Consider the following 19727-nt stretch of genomic DNA (forward strand, 5'->3'; position numbering starts at 1 on the left):
CCGACCCATTATTCTACACATAGTTTCTAGAGGGGCTAACTGTTTTTCTCAGTCTTGATCTTTGGGGAAATTATTTCTTGGATAGCCAGCTCTCTTCATGAGATGCAAAGGCTACGAACATCATATGAAAAAAAAGTAGATATAAAATGCAGCAAGTCACTTGTGAATAGATGAATTTTTTTAATGCAATCATTTTCCAAATGATTTTCCTTCCCTCCTGCCTCACCCACTTTTAATCTATTCTACGTGGTGGCTGGAGCACAGATCTGGGAGTCAGAAGGTCATGGGTTCTAAACACTAGTGTCCTGCCCCACAGCACTTGTGCATATATGTCCATATTATTCTATTTTTTTATTAATAATGTGCATATATCTAAGATTCTATTTATTTATAGTGATGTTGATGCCTGTCTTCTTGTTTGGTTGTCTGTCTCCCCCCTCCTAGACTGTGAGCCCATTGTTGGGTAGGGATTGTCTCTGTTGCCGAATTGTACTTTCCAAGTGCTTAGTACAGTGCTCTGCATACACTAAGCACTCAATAAATATGACTGAATGAATGAAAAATATGAATAATACCGGCTCCGCCATTTGTCTGCTGCATGACTCGCCTGTCCCACCGTCGACCCCCGTCCCACATCCTCCCCCTGGCCTGGAATGCCCTCCCTCCGCACATCCGCCAAGCTAGCTCTCTTCCTCCCTTCAAAGCCCTACTGAGAGCTCACCTCCTCCAGGAGGCCTTCCCACACTGAGCCCCCTCTTTCCTCTTCCCCTCCCCATCCCCCCCACCCTACCTCCTTCCTCTCCCCACAGCACCTGTATATATGTTTGTACAGATTTATTACTCTATTTATTTTACTTGTACATATTTACTATTCTACTTATTTTGTTAATGATGTGCATCTAGCTTTACTTCTATTTATTCTGACGGCTTGACACCTATCTACATGTTTTGTTTTGTTGTTTGTCTCCCCCTTCTAGACTGTGAGCCCGCTGTTGGGTAGGGACCGTCTCTATATGTTGCCAACTTGTACTTCCCAAGTGCTTAGTACAGTGCTCTGCACACAGTAAGCACTCAAAAAATACGATTGAATGAATGAATGAATGACTTTGGGCAGGTTACTTCACTTCTCTGGGCCTCAGTTACCTCATCCATAAAATGGGAATTGAGACTGTGAGCCCCACATGGGACAGGGACTGTGTCCAACCTATTTGCTTGTCTCCACCCCAGCACTTAGTATATTGCCTGGCATATAATAAGTGCTTAAAAAAGGCATTATTATTATCATTGTTATTACTATTCATTCAATTGTATTTATTGAGCACTTACCATGTGCAGAGCACTGTACTAAGCTCTTGGGAAGTACAAGTTGGCAACATATAGAGATGGTCCCTACCCAACAACAGGCTCACAGTCTAGAAGGGGAAGACAGACAACAAAACAAAACATGTAGACAGGTGTCAAAGTCGTCAGAACAAACAGAATTAAAGCTAGATGCACATCATTTACAGAATAAATAGAATAGTAAATATGTACAAGTAAAATAGAGTAATACATCTGTACAAATATATATACAAGTGCTGAGGGGAGGGGAAGGAGGTGGGGGGGATGGGGAGGAGGAGAGCAAAAAGGGGGCTGAGTCTGGGAAGGCCTCTTGGAGGAGGTGAGCTCTCAGTAGGTCTTTGAAGAGAGGAAGAGAGCTAGCTTATTATTACTCTCCCCACTCCCCACTGCTCACTGGGTTCAATATATACCACAGATTGGTTGATTTCCTTAAACATCTACCTGATCATTTCTCTCCCTTGCCACTTATTCTGAGACCATCACCATCATCTTCAGGATTTACTGAGAAATGTTATGGGATAGCAACACTCTATTCTGATGCTTGTGGTACAAAGACCTCTACTGTAACCACCCAAGCCTCTAGTACCACGCACCCTTCATAGTGAGTGTTCAAAACATACCACTAACTGATTAATCTCTGTCCTTGAGCAGCCGGTAGTCTAATGGGACCCCCTGAGGGCAGGACGCGAGTCTAGCACCTCTACTGTACTTTCCCAAGTGATCTATTCAGTTTTGTACAGAGTAAGCATTCAGTAAGTACTGTCATCATCATCAATCGTATTGATTGAGCACTTACTGATCAGTTGGGAGAGGAGCTAACATGAATGGATGAAACAAAATCAATCAGTCAATCGTATTTATTGAGTGCCTACTGTGTGCAGAGCACTGTACTAAGTGCTTGGGAAGTACAAGTTGGCAACATATAGAGACAGTCCCTACCCAATGGTGGGCTCACAGTCTAAAAGGGGGAGACAGAGAACAAAACCAAACATACTAACAAAATAAAATAGAATAGATATATACAGGTAAAATAAATAAATAAATAAATAAATAGAGTAATAAATATGTATAAACATATATACATATATACAGGTGCTGTGGGGAAGGGAAGGAGGTAAGATGGGGGGATGGAGAGGGGGACGAGGGGGAGAGGAAGGAAGGGGCTCAGTCTGGGAAGGCCTCCTGGAGCAGGTGAGCTCTCAGTAGGGCCTTGAAGGGAGGAAGAGAGCTGGCTTGGCGGATGGGTAGAGGGAGGGCATTCCAGACCCAGGGGATGATGTGGGCCAGGGGTCGATGGCGGGACAGGCGAGAACGAGGTACGGTGAGGAGATTAGCGGCAGAGGAACGGAGGGTGCGGGGTGGGCTATAGAAGGACAGAAGGGAGGTGAGATAGGAGGGGGCGAGGGGATGGACAGCCTTGAAGCCCAGGGTGAGGAGTTTCTGCCTGATGCGCAGATTGATTGGTAGCCACTGGAGATTTTTGAATATTCAAAAGTTAAAAGAGGGTGATTGGAGGTTTGAAAAATGAACGCAAGTGGGTAAATTAATCAATAACAAAAGAGGAGAGGGCATAAGAGGTGGCTGAAGGGACAGCATGAAAGAAAGGGGTTTGTTATAGCCACCCCAGTGCTTAGTATAGTGCCTTGCACACAGTAAGTGCTTACCCAATACCAGAATTATTATTATTATTGTTATTATTATTATTATTGTTTCTTGACCATGGGCTTCCTCACTTTGTGCCCACTGATCCTTCCTTCCCTAAATGTCCTTCTGTCCAGCCACATCCCAACACATACTCCCTCTGCTGCCCAATCAATCAATGTCATTTATTAAGCACTTACTGTGTACCAAGCATCGTACTAAGTTCTTTGGAGAGCACAATATAACAAAGTGGGTAGATACAATCCCTGCCCACAAAGAGGTTATTACAACTCTCCAGCTTCCTAGCTACTCTAAATCATCATTAACAATCATAGACTTGGCATCGAAATATTCATTCATTCAATCATATTTATTGAGCACTTACTGTATGCAGAGTACTGTACTAAGCACTTGGAAAGTACAATTCGAAATATACCAGGGAATGACTATGAGCCTCATGTGGGACAGGGGCTGTGTCCAACCTGATTAGCTTGTATCTATCCCAGTGTTTAGTACAGTGCCTGACACACAGTGAGTGCTTAATGAATACCATAAAAAAAAACCTGAGAAATAGCATGGATAGAACACTGGCCTGGGAATCAGAAGGACCTGGGTTCTAATCCCAGCTCCGCCATTTGTCTGCTCTCTGACCTTGGGCAAATTCATTCATTCATTCATTCACTCGTATTTATTGAGCGCTTACTGTGTGCAGAGCACTGTACTAAGCGCTTGGGAAGTACAAGTTTGCAACATATAGAAATCATTTCACTTCTCTGTGCCTCAGTTCCCTCATCTGTAAAATGGGGTTTAAGACTGTGAGCCCCATAATAATTACAATAATTATAATAATGACGGTATCTGTTAAACACTTACTATGTGCCAAGCACTGTTCTAATCGCAGCAGTAGATACAAGGTAATCAGGTTGGCCACAGTCCCTGTCTCATTTGGGGCTCACAGTTTTAATCCCCATTTTACAGATGAGATGATTGAGGTGCAGAAAAGTGAAATGACTTGCCCAAGGTCACACATCAGGCAAGTGGTGGAGCCAGTATTAGAACCCATGACCTTCTGACTTCCACCGCTGTGCTCTACCCACTAAGAGATGGACTATGTCCACCCTGATTAGCTTTTATCGGTACCAGTGTTTAGTACATTGCCAAGCACATTCTAAACCCTTAACAAATACAGTTAAAAAAAAAACAAGGCTTACTTCTTATGCATGAGGAAAGTGCCCCATGGATAGAGGTTAACCATCTTTGGGGTAACACACCACTTAGACCCACCCTTAAGAGTTCACCAGGGCACCAGGGAGTCTTCAGCAAGGGACTGAGAGAGACCACCTTGGCTGTCCCTCTCCAAGCTCTACTCCCCAACCCCACTGCTGCCTGAGGGAACTGCGTGGTGGACTCCAAGGGGGAGTGGAGCTGTGCAGAACCCCCAACTCCAGGACATCAATCAATCAATTGGATTTACTGAGTGGTTACTGTCAGTCAGTCAGTCAGTCCTAATTATTGAGCACTTACTGTGTGCACAGCACTGTACTAAGCACTTGGGGCAGGACACAAGTGTATTAGAACCCATGACCATCTGACTCCCAGATATATGCTCCATCCACCAAGTAGAATAGATTAAAAGTGGGTTGAGGCAGGAGGGAAGGAAAATCATTTGGAAAATGACTGCATTAAAAAAATATTCGTCTATTCACAAGTGACTTGCTGTACTTTATATAACTATTTTATAACAACAGACACTCTACAAACCAGCCCGGACACTTCACCCCTCTGGTGCTAACCTTCTCACTGTGTCTCGATCTCACCTGACTCACGGCCAACCCCAGCCCACGTCCTGCCTCTGGTCTGGAACACCCTCCCTCCTCAAATCCACAAGACAATGACTCTCCCCCGACCTTCAAAGCCTTACTGACGGCCCATCTCCTCCAAGAGGCCTTCCCAGACTAAGCCCCACTTTTCCTCATCTCCCACTCTCTTCTGCATCACCATGACTTTCTCTCTTTGCTCTTACATATAGAGATATGTACATAAGTGCTGTACATAAGTGCTGTGGGGCTGGGAGGAGGGGGATGAATGAAGAGAGCAAGTCAGGGCGACACAAAAGGGAGTGGTTGTGTGCAGAGCACTCTACTAAGAGTTCAGGAGAGTACAGCGTAACCAAATAACAGCAGCAGCTCAACAGACCGATTCCCACGTCAGCCAGGAGGCATGGACAAGCATGTGAGTTCATTGTCTGACATCCAGTCTGCCCAGCTCAATTCTCCAGCTCTGCTGCCAATCCTGCAATCCTCTGCCAAAATGGACTGTTTTCCCAATCCCCTTTTGGCTTGCAAGAAAGAGAGCCAAGCACATTTGTTCCACCGAGAAATAATAATAATTATCGTACCTATTATGCACTTACTATGAACTAAGTGCTGGGGTAGATACAAGCTTTTCAGATTGGACACAGTCCCTGTCCCACATGGGGCTTATGGTCAATTTTGTCCTCTTCACATAGATGAGGCCCAGAGGGGTTAAATGACTTGTCTAAGGTCACACTGCCGGCCAGTTACAGATTTGAGACTAGAATCCAGGTCTCCTGAATACGAGTTCCTTGTTCTTTCCTCCGAGCCACACTGTCACCTTCCAGAAATCTATAGATTTGGGATGAGGGGGGACTGAGCAAGGATTTGGACCCGGCAGACTCAGCCACTGATGGAGCTAAAAGGACGGACAACTCTGCAAATACACCATCTCTACTTTTGTACTTGATCCCTAAACAACTTTGCATTTATCCTAAAGGGAGATTTATTCAAAGCTGCCACATCCAAATCCTCTTGTTAGAGAAGTTTAATGGTTATGTTGACTGCGCTGTCATTCCTGGCTTAGAGCACTAGTTTCTAAAGGTCCTATATCTCAAACTCTTTTCACCCTGGTGTTCTGGATCCAATCAGTTCCTTGTTTGGCAGTAGAAGCTTACAAAGCACAAGGCTGGTTCCTACTCATAAATATCTCCCCACCTACAAAGCCTTATTAAAATCATGTCTCCACCAAGATCTTCCCTGACTAAGCCCTCATTTTCTTATTCCTTCTCCCATCTGTGTCACCCTTGAATTGGAGCTGTAGCCTTTGTTTACCCCACCCTCAGCTTCAGCAAGTGCTCAATAAATACCACTGATTGTCTGATTGACTGGTAGCTGACGGGTCCTAAAAGCCTCCATCGCCAAAGGATGTTTCTTCAATCAATTAATGGTATTTATTGAGCACTTACTGTGTGCAGAGCACTGTACTAAGTGCTTGGGAGAGCAATGATGATGATGATAATAATTATAATAATAATAATGGCATTTGTTAAGCACTTACCATGTGCCAGGGACTGTACTAAGCATTGGGATAGATACAAGGTAGATGGGTTGAATGCAGTCCCTGTCCCACGTGGGGCTCACAGTCTTAATCCCCATTTTACCCATGAGGTAACCGAGGCACAGAGAAGTGAAGTTACTTGGCCAAGGTCACACAGCAGACAAGTGGCAGAACCGGCATTAGAATCCAGATCCAGATAGAGCAGGCCCGTGCTCTATCCACTAGGCCATACATAACAGAGTCGGTAGGCACATTCCTTGTCTACAAGGAGCCATGTGTAGGAAAATGAAAAGTTGGGGAGGAAACCAAATTGAGGAAGACTAAACTCCCTGCTGCAAACCCGCCTTGTGGCCAGAAAAGCAACCAAAGAGGATTGGCATGCTCACTCTGCCTCCCTGAGTTGTGGCATCATCTGGTCAGGTTGTCTGGGTCTGATAAAATGGTTTAAAGCCTCCCCTCTCTCCGAACATTAACCGCAAGTTGTGAGCCATCAGGACGCACGAGACGCTATTTTCCATCGTGTCTCGAGGAGCAGAGAGAGAAACACACACGTGTTTGCAATTTGAAGTACAGATCAGGACGCAGACCTGGAATACTTAAACCCCCGGCTTGTCGGTGGCACATCTTCAAAAGGAAAAAAAATATATATTTTGGTTCCTACGGCACTGAAAAAATATTGAGGGACCAGACAGAGACAGAGCCCGTGTCTTGCCAAGAAGGCTGTGAGCCTACTACTGCCGGAGGGTGATTTAACTTATTATCCAGCTTTCATTTTTCCTGTGGTGGCTGGGGGATTCTGGCCCATTCCCCTGGCCCAGGGCTCATATCCTCTTCCAACATATTGCTCGATTAAATGTCTGACCCTGGCCCGCACGACAAGCCATATGATAGCACGGGAATCATCACAAAATGGCAGAGTGACGTGTCACTTTCAACTGGAAAATTAAGACATTTGAGTTTGTCTGTTTGATTTGCCCAGTCAAGCCCCAAACCTTTCCAACTCTCCATATGTTCAGTCTGAAGAAGCAGAAGCCTCCCTGAATCAAAGGAGCATGGGGCCTGCTTGCATTTCAACTCCCAATAAAATAAAATTTAAAAATGGCTACTTTCAAACTTAGTGGGTTCAGCAAAGGGTTCCTAAGGACTGAACCAATAAACGAATTCTTCTGCATTGGTGAAGTCTCAAAATAGAGAAGAGACAGAGCATGAGCAGGCTGGGTGAGCGCTAAGCACCCCACTTTTCTTCAGCTCCCCCTTCCCCATCCCATCGCCTGACTCGCTCCCTTTGCTCTGCCCACTGGCCCCACAGCACTTGTACATATGTACACATCTATAATCTATAATACGTGTACATATGCACGTATCTATAATTCTATTTATTTATATTAATGCCCGTTTACTTGTTTTGATGTGTGTATATAAGGTAGGGATTGTCTCCATCTATTGCCAAACTGTACTTTCTAAGCGCTTTGTACGGTGCTCTGCACACAGTAAGTGCTCAATAAATATGATTGAATGAATGAATATAATTCTATTTATTTTGATGATTTTGGTGCCTGTTTACTTGTTTTGATGTCTGTCTCCCCCCCCCCCCCACCCCACCCCCTTCTAGACTGTGAGCCCGTTGTGGGCAGGGATTGTCTCTCTTTGCTGCTGAATTGTATTTTCCAAGTGCTTAGTACAGTGCTCTGCACACAGTAAGCGCTCAATAAATACGATGGAATGAATGAATGAATGAGCGCTTACTGAGTACACAGCCCTGCACTAAGCCCTTGCAATAGTATGACACAATAGAGTTGGTAGATGCCAGAAGCAGAGTGGCCTAGTAGAAAGGGTGTGGGCCTGGGGTTCTAATCCTGCTGTGCCACTGTATGACCTTCACTTCTCAGTACCTCAGGTTCCTCCTCTGTAAAACAGGGATCCAATTCTTGTTTTCCCACCTACTTGGATCGTAAGCTCTTCATGGGACAGGGACTGTCCCCGACCTGATTAATTTATATCTAACCCAGGACTTGGTACAGTGCTAGGAGCATAGCAAGGGCTTAATAAATGCCATTGTTATTATTGCTGTTATTAGATTATTAAGAAGCTTACAGTCTAATGGACTGCTTACTCTCTGGAAGTTCACAAGCTCCCTCCTTCAAGAGCCTGCAGTCAGGTCTACCAGAAGGCCACGCTCTTCTCGAGCCCACAGACATGACTGAAGTGTCATGTCTGGCTCAGTAAGAAGCAGCGTGGCTCAGTGGAAAGAGCACAGGCTTGGGAGTCAGAGGTCATGAGTTCTAATCCCGACTCCGCCACTTGCCAACTGTTTGACTTTGGGCAAGTCACTTAACTTCTCTGTGCCTCAGTTCCCTCATCTGTAAAATGGGGATTAAGACTGGGAGCCCCAGGTGGGACAACCTGATCACCTTGTAACCTCCCCAGTGCTTAGAACAGTGCTTTGCACATAGTAAGTGCTTAATAAATGCCATTATTATTATTATTAGAACAGTGCTTTGCACATAGTAAGTGCTTAATAAATACCATCATTATTATTATTATTATAAGTGACACTGCAAGGATGGATGGAGGTTATTATTGAGATGGGCTTTAAAACTGACTATATTTTGCAGGGCCACTTTCTTCTGGGAATGGGGAAGGGGGTGGGGAGAGCGAGCAAAGCTCAAGTGGGCTCCAGGGCAGCCTGCCAAAGGCCCAGGTCAGCCGCTGCCCCTACTTCAATGGCTCTGAAACTGCCCCTCCTCAGGTCACTCTGCCACCCAGGGGCAACTTTGTTCTGCCACCCAAGCAGGAAGGGGACAGAGAGGGTTGACTGAGGAGAGAAGTAAGGAGGAATGGTGATGGAGATCCAGAAATGGTGATGCAAGGAGCCCCGGAGAGGCAGGCCAACAAGGAAGTATCTGACAGTAACTGTCAAGGCTAATGCACAGGCAGAGTGGCTTGCTGTGGCCCCTGCAGCATGTGAGGTGATGGGGAGGGCCATCAGGCCCTGCTCTGGCCTGCTCCATCGACTTTGGCCTTCTGTGCGGACCGAAGTCCTGGTGTGACTGTAAGACACACTTGGAGCTCATGCTCTCACAGTTTTAAGACAAAGAGGGAAATCTGGGCACTTGTCGGAAAATTTCCTGGCCCTTTTCCAAGAGGCCTTCCCAGACCAAGTCTTTTATTCCCCCTACCCACATGGATTATGCACTTGGCTGTTCATCTCTTAAGCACTTCGTTTCTCACCTCAGCCCCACAGAACTTACATAAATATTCTTATTCTGTACTATTACTCCTATCCCCAAACCACTTGAATGTCTGTCTCCCTCTGCAATTATAAATGCCTATGGGCAAGAATCGTACCTACCAATTTTGTACAGTGCTCTTTGCACAATAAACACTCAATAAATACCACTGATGGAGATGTACTGATGTACTGCCCCTCATTCTGACAGTGTATCCAATCTTCCCATTCTCCTAAAATGATGGTTTCCAATGAGAGTAGTGGTATTTGTTAAGCACCTACTAGGTGCCAAGCACTGTACTAAACACTGGAGTAGAGAGAAGACAATCAGGCCAAAGTCCCTGTCCCTCATGGGACCCCCAGTCCAAGGGGACTGCTGCTTCCAGCAGTGTTTTTTGACAAATTAAACATGGTGACATTGTTTTTCTAAAAGCAGCCCTCTCCCCTGACCCTCTCCGCCCAGCCCTGATTCAACCTCCCTGAGTCTTGCCTACGCTTTGCCCATCTGCCTCTGGAGGCCCCGCTTTAATGGCAAGGTCTCCCCAAATACAGAGTTGCAAGGAGGAGCAAGAGGCTTTCCCTGGCCAGGTCCCTGATTTATCCTAGTCACCTTCCCTTTTCTGATGCCTATGCATTTGGACCTGTACCCCTGAAGAACTCGATATTCACTCCAGCACCGGGGCATTTAAGCACATATTCCCATACTCCTCCATTCCCCTATCTGGAATTTATTGTGATGTATGTATCCCCCTGTAGACTGTGAGCTACTTGTGGGCACAGAATGTGTCTACCAACTCTACTGCATTGTTCTCTCCCAAGTGCCCAGTACAGTGCTCAGCACACAGTAAGCACTCAATAAACACCACTGATGAGTTGATTGATTTTTCTCCCTGGGGCACTTCCTCCTGCCTTTAAAACATCTCCACCTGGATGTCCTGCCAACTCCTCTAACTAAACATGTCTGAAACAGAACTCCCCACTCAAATGCTGTCCTTCCCCTGTCTTTCCCAGCACTGTAGACAACACCACTATCCTCCCTATCTCATAAGCCTGTGATCACGGATTTATCCTTGACACATCTCTCTCATTCAACCCACATATTCAATCTGTCAACAATTTCTATCCGTTCTAATAATAATAAAGCATTGGCATTTGTTAAGTGCTTACTATGTGCAGGCACTGTTCTAAGCGCTGGGGTAGATACCAGGTAATCAGGTTGTCGCTCGTGGGGCTCACAGTCTTCATCCCCATTTTACAGATGAGGTAACTGAGGCCCAGAGAAGTTAAGTGACTGGCCCAAAGTCACACAGCTGACAAGTGGCGGAGCCAGAATTGGAACCCATGACCTCTGACTCCCAAGCCTGTGCTCTTTCCACTAAGCCACGCTGCTTCTACTTTCAGTACGCTGTTAACTGCTACTATGCTGATGCAAGCACTTGTCATATCCTGCCTTGACTACTGCATCAGCCTGCTTGCTGACCTCCTTGCCTCCTAACTTTCCCCACTCCTGTTCAAAATCCACTCTGCTGCCCAGATCATTTTCCTAAAAAAAGTTCAGTCCTGAGCCCGTTGTTGGGTAGGGACTGTCTCTATATGTTGCCGACTTGTACTTCCCAAGCGCTTAATACAGTGCTCTGCACAAAGTAAGCGCTCAATATATACAATTGAATGAATGAATGTCTCTCCACTCCTCACGAATCTCCAGAGGTTGCCCATTCACCTCCGTATCAAACAGAAACTCCTTACCATCGGCTATAAAGCACTCAATCAAATCACCCCCTCCTTACTTCACTGATTTCGTCCTACACAACTCAACCCACCCACTTTTCTCCTCCTAATGTCCACTTATTCACTATACTTTGACCTTGCCTCTCAACCCCTTACCCACCTCCTCCCTCTGGCCTTATATATACAAGAGACCACCTTCATATACAACAGACTACCAATCTACCCACCATTGGCACTTTTTTAAAGTCACATCTCCAATAGCCATTCCCTGATTAGGCTTTCTCCAGGGACTGTGTCCAACCTGATTAACTTGTATCTATCCTAGCACCTAGTACAGAGCCTGGTACATAGTAAGTGCTTAACAAATACCATTGAAAAATAAATAACAATAATAATAGCAATAATAATGATCAAGCCCTTCTGGAATCACCTCTCCTTCAGGAGCGCTTCCCTCCCTTCTGCACTGCCTATGCACTTGGAACTGAATCCTCTAAACTTTGGGGTATTCACCCCACCCTCAGCCCCACAACACTTATGTACATATCTGTAATTTATTTATTTTGATGTCTATCTCACCCTCTAGCCTGCAAGCTCATTGTGGGCAGGGAGTATTGTACTCTCCCAAATACTTAGTATAATGCTCTCCACCCAGCAAGTCCCCAGTAAATACCACTGATTGACTAATTGATTGATCGAGGCATCAAGATCTCGTAGTAACAACTCTGTGGGGAAATCTTTTCTCATCTTTCCACCAGAGGATGCTCTCCCCACTCAGAATGTCTGGAAAACCTTCGGCTGTCTGACCAGCCCCAAATTAAAATCCGCTCCATTCTGAAATTCCTTGCTGGGCATCTAAGCAAACACTGCAGTTATTAGGGAGAGGAGTATTCAAGAAATGGACTGGTTGTGCAAAATGCTTTTTGCTTTGAAATCACTTGCAAGTACACCCATGGTACTGCCAAAATGTGCCTGACCCCCTAACCTAAGCTCTCAAGTAGCCCTAAACCAAACACTATCCCCATCTCTAATCCTACCTTTAGCCCTAGCCTTAACCATAACCTTAACTCTAACTCCATAACCTTAACTCTAACTCTAATCTGACCCCTAACCTTAGCACTTGGACCCACAGATTGGGTTTGGGGGATGGCAACTGTCCCCAGGGATTTGGGCACTTGCTCAGCCCAGGCCCTGACAACTGTTCAAGCCTTGAAGAAGGTTCTGCCCTCCTCCTCCTCCCTGTCCTCCCTTCTGCTGTGAACAGCTGCAGAGTTGATTCAGTGAGGGTGTGATTTTCATGTCTGGAGGCTGACCAAACAATTGCAAAATGCAATTCACTTGCAGTGCCTCCATCTCATCTCTCACCATCAATCCCTTGCTTGTGCCCTTCCTCTTGGCTGGAACTCCCCATCTCTCTTAATATACGACAGACCTCCACTCAACCCATCTTTGAAGCATATTAAAATTGCATCTCCTCCATGTGGCCTTCCCTGACTAGCCTCTCTTTTCCCCAGTCTATTTTCCCTCCCTTCTTTATCCCTTATACTCTTGGATTCATACCCCATGAGTACTTGGACATTCACTCCACCCTCACCCTGACAGCGCTTACGCACACATCCTTATACTCCATTGCTTCCCCTGTCATTCATTCAATTGTATTTATTGAGTGCTCTGTGTGCAGAGCATTGTACTAAAAGCTTGGAAAGTACAATTCAATTTATCTTAATGAGTGGCCTACATTATAAACTCTTTGAGGGCAGGGATCAACATGTCTTCCAACTCCACTGTATTTACTCTCCCGAGTACTTAGAGTACTCATCATCATCATCAATCGTATTTATTGAGCGCTTACTGTGTGCAGAGCACTGTACCAAGCGCTTGGGAAGTACAAATTGGAAAATAATGATGGTATTTGGTAAGCGCTTACTAAGTGCAAAGCACTGTTCTAAGCGTTGGAGAGGTTACAAGGTGACCAGGTTGTCCCACGGGGGGCTCACAGTTTTAATCCCCATTTTACAGATGAAGTAACTGAGGCACAGAGAAGCTAAGAGACTTGCCCAGAGTCACACAGCTGGCAGTTGGCAGAGCCGGGATTTGAACCCATGACCTCTGACTCCAAAGCCTGTGCTCTTTCCACTGAGCCACGCTGCTTCACCTACACAATACGCAGTAAGCGTTCAATAAATACCGCTGATTGATTGATTGCTTAACCTATATCATGCACTTGTCCTGGGTTTTGTTGATGGGATGGGGAGTGCGCTTGCGCGCGCGCACACACACACACACAGAAACACCTCCATTCCTCACCTTCCTAAAATCCGAGGAGAACTGAACTCAGAGAGCAGCACTGTTCCAGGCAAAGCACATACAAAATCAGAGGAGATGTCCCAAACTTTGTCCCTTTGAACCCCCATTTCTGAGTTCAAAATAAACATCACAGGGGCCCCAAGCAGCTGGGCTCGAGATGGCCCAGCCCATGCGGAGCCGGGGGGTTACCATAGGTGACTCAGCCCGGCCCCCAGATTCTGGATTCGTGTTTCTTCATTCTCGGGACACACCTGCCCAATCCGCCCTGGCCACCCAGCCACAGGCCCACAGACATCCAAGCAGGGACAGTTGCTTTGGAAGCAAGAGAGATTTATCTTGGGAACCTGGCTTAGCCTATTAGGGAAAGTCAAGGCCCCCAGAGGTAGGAAGGCTTTATCTAAGTAAGAAATATGGGCCCTCACAGTCCTGGATCATTATTTGAACCCTCCGCAGCAAGCTGGGGTTTCAGGGTGATCACCTGGTTTCCACCGCATAGCATCAGTGGGACCCAGGGGACCGGGACCAACACTGGGAAGATTTATTTCTGGGAATGTGAGCACTTGGATTATATTTCCTTGATGGTCCCAAGTTAAAACCTCTTAACCAGCCAGTTCTTCCAGGCACCGGCTTTCTGGCCATATTTCACGTCTGCAGTCTTCAGCAGCCGGTCACTCCAGGATTCCCAGCAGCACAGACTTGAGATTCCCTGGCTGTAAGCGTGGATTCACTTGACTTTAGATTCCCTTTGGCACAGCCACACTGTCCAGGAGCAGAACCCAGGAACAACTTCTCCAGTTTTACCCTTTTCATTCCTGAATGTCCAGGCCTGGGGGTTCTTTGTGCTCACGAATCTTTCTTACAGGGAAATGTTCTCTGATGCTCCAGTCCCAATAGGTCTATCATCCAGATGCCTTTTAACCCACAAAATCTAAAATTCAGGAAAAAAAAATCCTGGATCCTATGGAAGTTCAAGGAAGATTCCTTCCAGCACTGGGTTTGGTAGCTAGAGAGATTACAGTGAAAGTACATGATGGGGAAAGTACCAAAAACCGAACTTTTAGCATGCTTTCTTGCTTCAATCTAAGGCTGTGTCTCCACAATCCAAGGGATGGGAGGGTAAGTTAAGGGAATTACCCAGATAGGGTAAATGCAGAAAAGGAGGATTTGAGACTTGCACTTTCCTTTTTCGCTCTCTATTTAGGGGTCAAATTCCCAGGTAAAGGGTGATGTAGACAGGGATGTTCCCAAGAAGTCATAGTCCCCAGTTACCCCAGACCAGTGCCCCGAGGGGGCAGGAGGGTGGCATTCAGAACCATTCAGCCTGAGATATTACTGAGCTCTGGCACAACAGCCTAGAAATCATGCAGGTTGGCACAACAATCCACACCACACCATTCCAGTGCTTAGAACAGTGCTTTGCACATAGTAAGTACTTAATAAATGTCATTATTATTATTATTAATCTCTGACACAAAGGCCTTGAGGAAGGCATAAAGATCAATCAGGCTGGCTGGCTAAGCCCTCCCACCTATTTAGGCTCCCTTCTGTGTTGACTATGGATTTGGGTCCTTACCCCACCTCTACAACACTTATGTACATATCCATCTGTAATTTATTTTAATGCCTGTCTCCCTCTATTCTATAATGATCATAATAATAATGATAATAACAGTTGTATTAGTTATGCACTTACTATGTGCCAATCACTAAACGTTGGAGTAGATAAAAGATTATCAGGTCCCACATGGGTCTCTTAGACTAATTAGGAGGGAGAGCAGGAATTGAATCCCCATTTTGTAAATGAGGCACCTGAAGCACAGAGAAGTTGTGACTATGTGTAAATAGCTGTAATTTACTTTAAATAAGTAAATTACCTATTTATTACCTATTTAGTTACATATTTATTTATTTTTATCAATGTCTGCCTCACCCTCTAGACTGTGAGTTCATCGTGGGCAGGAATGTGTCTGTTTCTTGTTATTTTGTGTTCTCCCAAGTGCTTAGTACAGTGCTTCACACAGAGTAAGCACTCAATAAATATGACTGAATGAATTAAGGAGCCCAAGGTCATATAGCAGAAAAGTGGCAGAACCCGGGTTAGAATTCAGGTCCTCTAACTCCCAGGCCTGTGCTCTTTCAACTAGGCCACGCTGCTTCCCATAAGCCAAACCAAGCCAACAGCATGGCTCAGTGGAAAGAGCCCGGGCTTTGGAGTCAGAGGTCATGGGTTCAAATCCCAGCTCTGCCAATTGTCAACTGTGTGACTCTGGGCAAGTCACTTAACTTCTCTGTGCCTCAGTTAACTCATCTGTAAAATGGGGATTAAGACTGTGAGCCCCCCGTAGACAAACCTGATCACCTTGTAACCTCCCCAGTGCTTAGAACAGTGCTTTGCACATAGTAAGCACTTAATAAATGCCATTAAAAGAGCTCTTTGTGGGCAGGGATCATATCTACATACTTTATTGTACTGTACTCTTCCAAGTGCTTAGTGTAAGACTCTGCATATTGTCAGCACTCAGTAAGTGTCGCTGATTGATTGATCGATTTAGATTGGCACATGAATCCCTGGCACAGCAGCCCTGAGAGTGGCCCACAGATTCATTCAGGTTGGCACATTGATCTTTGGCACAACAGCTTTGAAGGTGGCATGTAGAATCGTTGAGACCGGCATCCCGATCTCCGGCCCAGTGGCCCAGGGTGGCAGTTTTTTCCACAGTTTTGCTGCCAACCAGGCGCCCCTTTCACTCCCCTCGCTGTCCACCTACACTTCCACTGAGTGGCTGGGGCACAGGATGAGAGAACAGAGGCAGCCTGTGCTGTGGGAGAAGCGACTGTTCTCCCCGTCTACCAGGATCCCCCACAGGCATGAATCCTTGCCTCTGCCTAGCCCAACTGTCATGACTTTGATCCCAAAACTTGAAGAGAAAGGAGAGAAGAAAGAAAGATATCATGGTAGCCCGGGATGAGGAAGGACTTTGAGGCAGCGCCTCGCACTGAGGTGAGGGTGCCTTGGACCCCCAATTCCCGATAAGACGAGGTTCGTGCTCACCGAGATTGGGCTGGGAAATGGTCATTGATCTCTGAGGCATCGGCGTTGAAGTCGCCGCAGGGTGGAGGCTCAGATGATTCAGGGGCTGATTCATCGTCTTCCGAGGGTCTTGCCATGTCGTAATCTTCTCTATGTGGCTGAAAAAAACAGAAAGGGAAGACTTTTTACCTTATGGCACGCTCTGCCCCACACTTTTTTTTTATGGTATTTGTTAAGTGCTTACTATGTGCCAGGCACTGTACTAAGCACTGGAGTAGATAACAAGCTAAACAGATTGGACACAGTCCATGCCCCACATGGAGCTCATAGCCTTAATCCCCATTTTAGTAATGATAATAATTCTTAATTAATAATTGTGGTATTCATTGAGCACTTACTATATGCCAAGCACTGTTCTAAGCACTGGGGTATTTATTCATTCATTCAATCATATTTACTGAGTGCTTACTGTGGGAAGAGCACTGTACTACGAGCTTGGAAAGTACAATTCAGCAACAGATAGAGACAATCACTACCCAACATCGGGCTCATGGTCTAGAACAGGGAGACAGACAACAAAACACATCCAAGACTGAGCTCCTTATTTTCCCTCCCAAACCCTGTCCTTTCCCTGACTTTCCCATCACTGTAGACAGCACTACCATCCTTCCCACCTCACAAGCCCACAACCTTGGTGTCATCCTCGACTCCGCTCTCTCGTTCACCCCACACATCCAATCCGTCACCAAAACCTGCCGGTCTCACCTCTGCAACATTGCCAAGATCCGCCCTTTCCTCTCCATCCAAACCACTACCTTGCTGGTTCAATCTCTCATCCTATCCTGACTGGATTACTGCATCAGCCTCCTCTCTGATCTCCCATCCTCCTGTCTCTCCCCACTGTAGCCTATATTTCATGCTGCTGCCCGGATTATCTTTGTGCAGAAACGCTCTGGGCACGTTACTCCCCTCCTGTTAACCAAGCAATCGAGCAAAAACTCCTCACTCTCGGCTTTAAGGTTCTCCATCACCTCGTCCCCTCCTATCTCACCTCTCTTCTCTCCTTCTAAAGCCCAGCCTGCACCCTCCACTCCTCTGCTGCTAATCTCCTCACTGTGCCTCATTCTCACCTGTCCCGCCGTCAACCCCTGGCCCGCGTCCTTCCCCTGTCCTGGAATGCCTTCCCTCCACACATCTGCCAAGCAAGCTCTCTTCCTCCCTTCAAAGCCCTGCTGAGAGCTCACCTCCTTCAGGAGGCCTTCCCAGACTGAGCCTCTTTTTCCCCTCCTCCTCCCCATTGCCCTCTCGCTCTGCCCTACCTCCTTCCCCTCCCCACAGCACTTGTATATATTTGTACATATTACTCTATTTATTTTGCTTGTACATATTTACTACAGAGAAGTTATGTAACTTGCCCCAAATCACACAGGAGACAAGTGGGAGAGCCGGGATTCAAGTTGGACACAGCCTCTGTCTCAGTCTAAGTAGGAGGGAAGAGAGGTATTAAATCCCCATTTTAGGGGTGAAGAAACTGATGCCCAGAGTAGTGAAGTAACATGTCCTAGGTCACTCAGCAGGCGAGTGGAGGAGCTGGGATAAGAACCCAGGTCCTTTGATTTCCAGGCCCATGCCCCATCTACTAGGGGAGGGAGACCTCAGGGAAGGCCATGCCATGGTTTACGCCAGGCACCCTGACAGTGGCATTCATTCAACACAGCCGAACTTTTCCATAACAGACTTTTTCACATCCACAGGTGAATTTCAGAATTTCACTCTCAGAGGTTTCTTCTTTCAGTATGAAAGACAACAGAGTGTGTGTGTGTGTGTGCGTTTCTGCGTGTACCCTCATCCTAATGTTAATTATCTGACCCAGACCATAACCCTGCAGTGGGTTGCCACAGGTAATAATAATAATATTGGTGGTATTTGTTAAGCGCTTACTATGTGTGAAGCACTGTTCTAAGTGCTGGGGGAGATACAAGATAATCAGGTTGTCCCACGTAGGGCTCACAGTCTTAATCCCCATTTTACAGTTGAGGTAACAGGCACAGAGAAGTTCAGTGACTTGGCCAAAGTCACACAGCTGACACGTGCTGGAGCTGGGATTAGAACCCATGACCTCTGACTCCCAAGCCCAGGCTCTTTTCACTGAGCCACGCTGCCTGGTAACTTGTTGGGGGGTGGGGCTCTTGAGCAGGTCCCCAAGATGACCAAGGTTAACAGACTAACCTCTGCAATCGAGGTCACTGAGCTGAAATGGCAGACATGGCCTTGTCGATACAGCACAGGCCTAGAAGTCAAAAGAGCTTGGGTTCTAATGCCGGCTCCGACACTTGTCTGCTGTGTCACCTTGGGCAAGTCACTTCACTTCTCTGTGCCTCAGTTATCGGTAAAATGAGGACTGTAAAAGACAGTAAGTTCTACGTGGACACGGACTGTGTCCAACTGGTTAGCCTGTATCTGCCCAAAAGCTTAGTAGAGTATCTGGCACATAGTAAGTGCTTAACAAACACTATAAAAAAAAGTCTAGCTCCCAATCACCCTTGCACTAGGTGGAACTGCAATGGCCGTTAAAGCAGCCGACAATGTCTGCTCAGATCCTTGTCATTATTTCAATACACTGTGGGGCTTGCTCATTATAGAAATGGCCCAGGTGTGAGGATGTGAAAAGAGTGGTCGGTGGACAAAGTCCCTATCTTCTACTGTCTTCTCCGGTGATGTGGAAAGGGGACAGACAGTTAAAGGAAATACAAGCAAGTTCTGCACTGGCAAATGTATCCAGACATTTGAGGCAGAAAGAATGCTCAGATCTACCAGAATGCTCATTTTCTTTATGTGTTTAGCTAGAACTTGATGGCAGGATTAGGGAATGATCTTTTGGCAATGCAAGCGCGCCTGGATACAGCGAAGTGTGGGGTTTGAAGAAATGGTTGTAAAATAGCATGTGCCGCCGGATTCAGTGACTATTATTACAACGCGGGTTTTCTTTGACATGGGTGCAAAACGCAATTCCTGCATTCTAGAATTGGTTTCACTTAAACGGCGGGACTGGATTATCCGAATCACTGAGGAAACGCTACTTTTGGGGACATGAATTAT

At 46.1% G+C, this 19727-nt stretch overlaps 1 protein-coding gene across 1 annotated transcript in view; it reads right to left on the bottom strand.

The window, feature by feature from the left end:
- Positions 1-19727, bottom strand: part of WWTR1 (WW domain containing transcription regulator 1) — a 197249-nt gene that overhangs the window by 65612 nt on the left and 111910 nt on the right. The window contains exon 2 of the mRNA XM_038766222.1: positions 16650-16786. Within this exon, the coding sequence (XP_038622150.1) occupies positions 16650-16786 (137 nt within the window). The remainder of the gene's footprint in view (positions 1-16649; positions 16787-19727) is intronic.

This window comes from Tachyglossus aculeatus, chromosome 1, assembly GCF_015852505.1.
Source record: "Tachyglossus aculeatus isolate mTacAcu1 chromosome 1, mTacAcu1.pri, whole genome shotgun sequence".
NCBI lineage: Eukaryota > Metazoa > Chordata > Mammalia > Monotremata > Tachyglossidae > Tachyglossus > Tachyglossus aculeatus.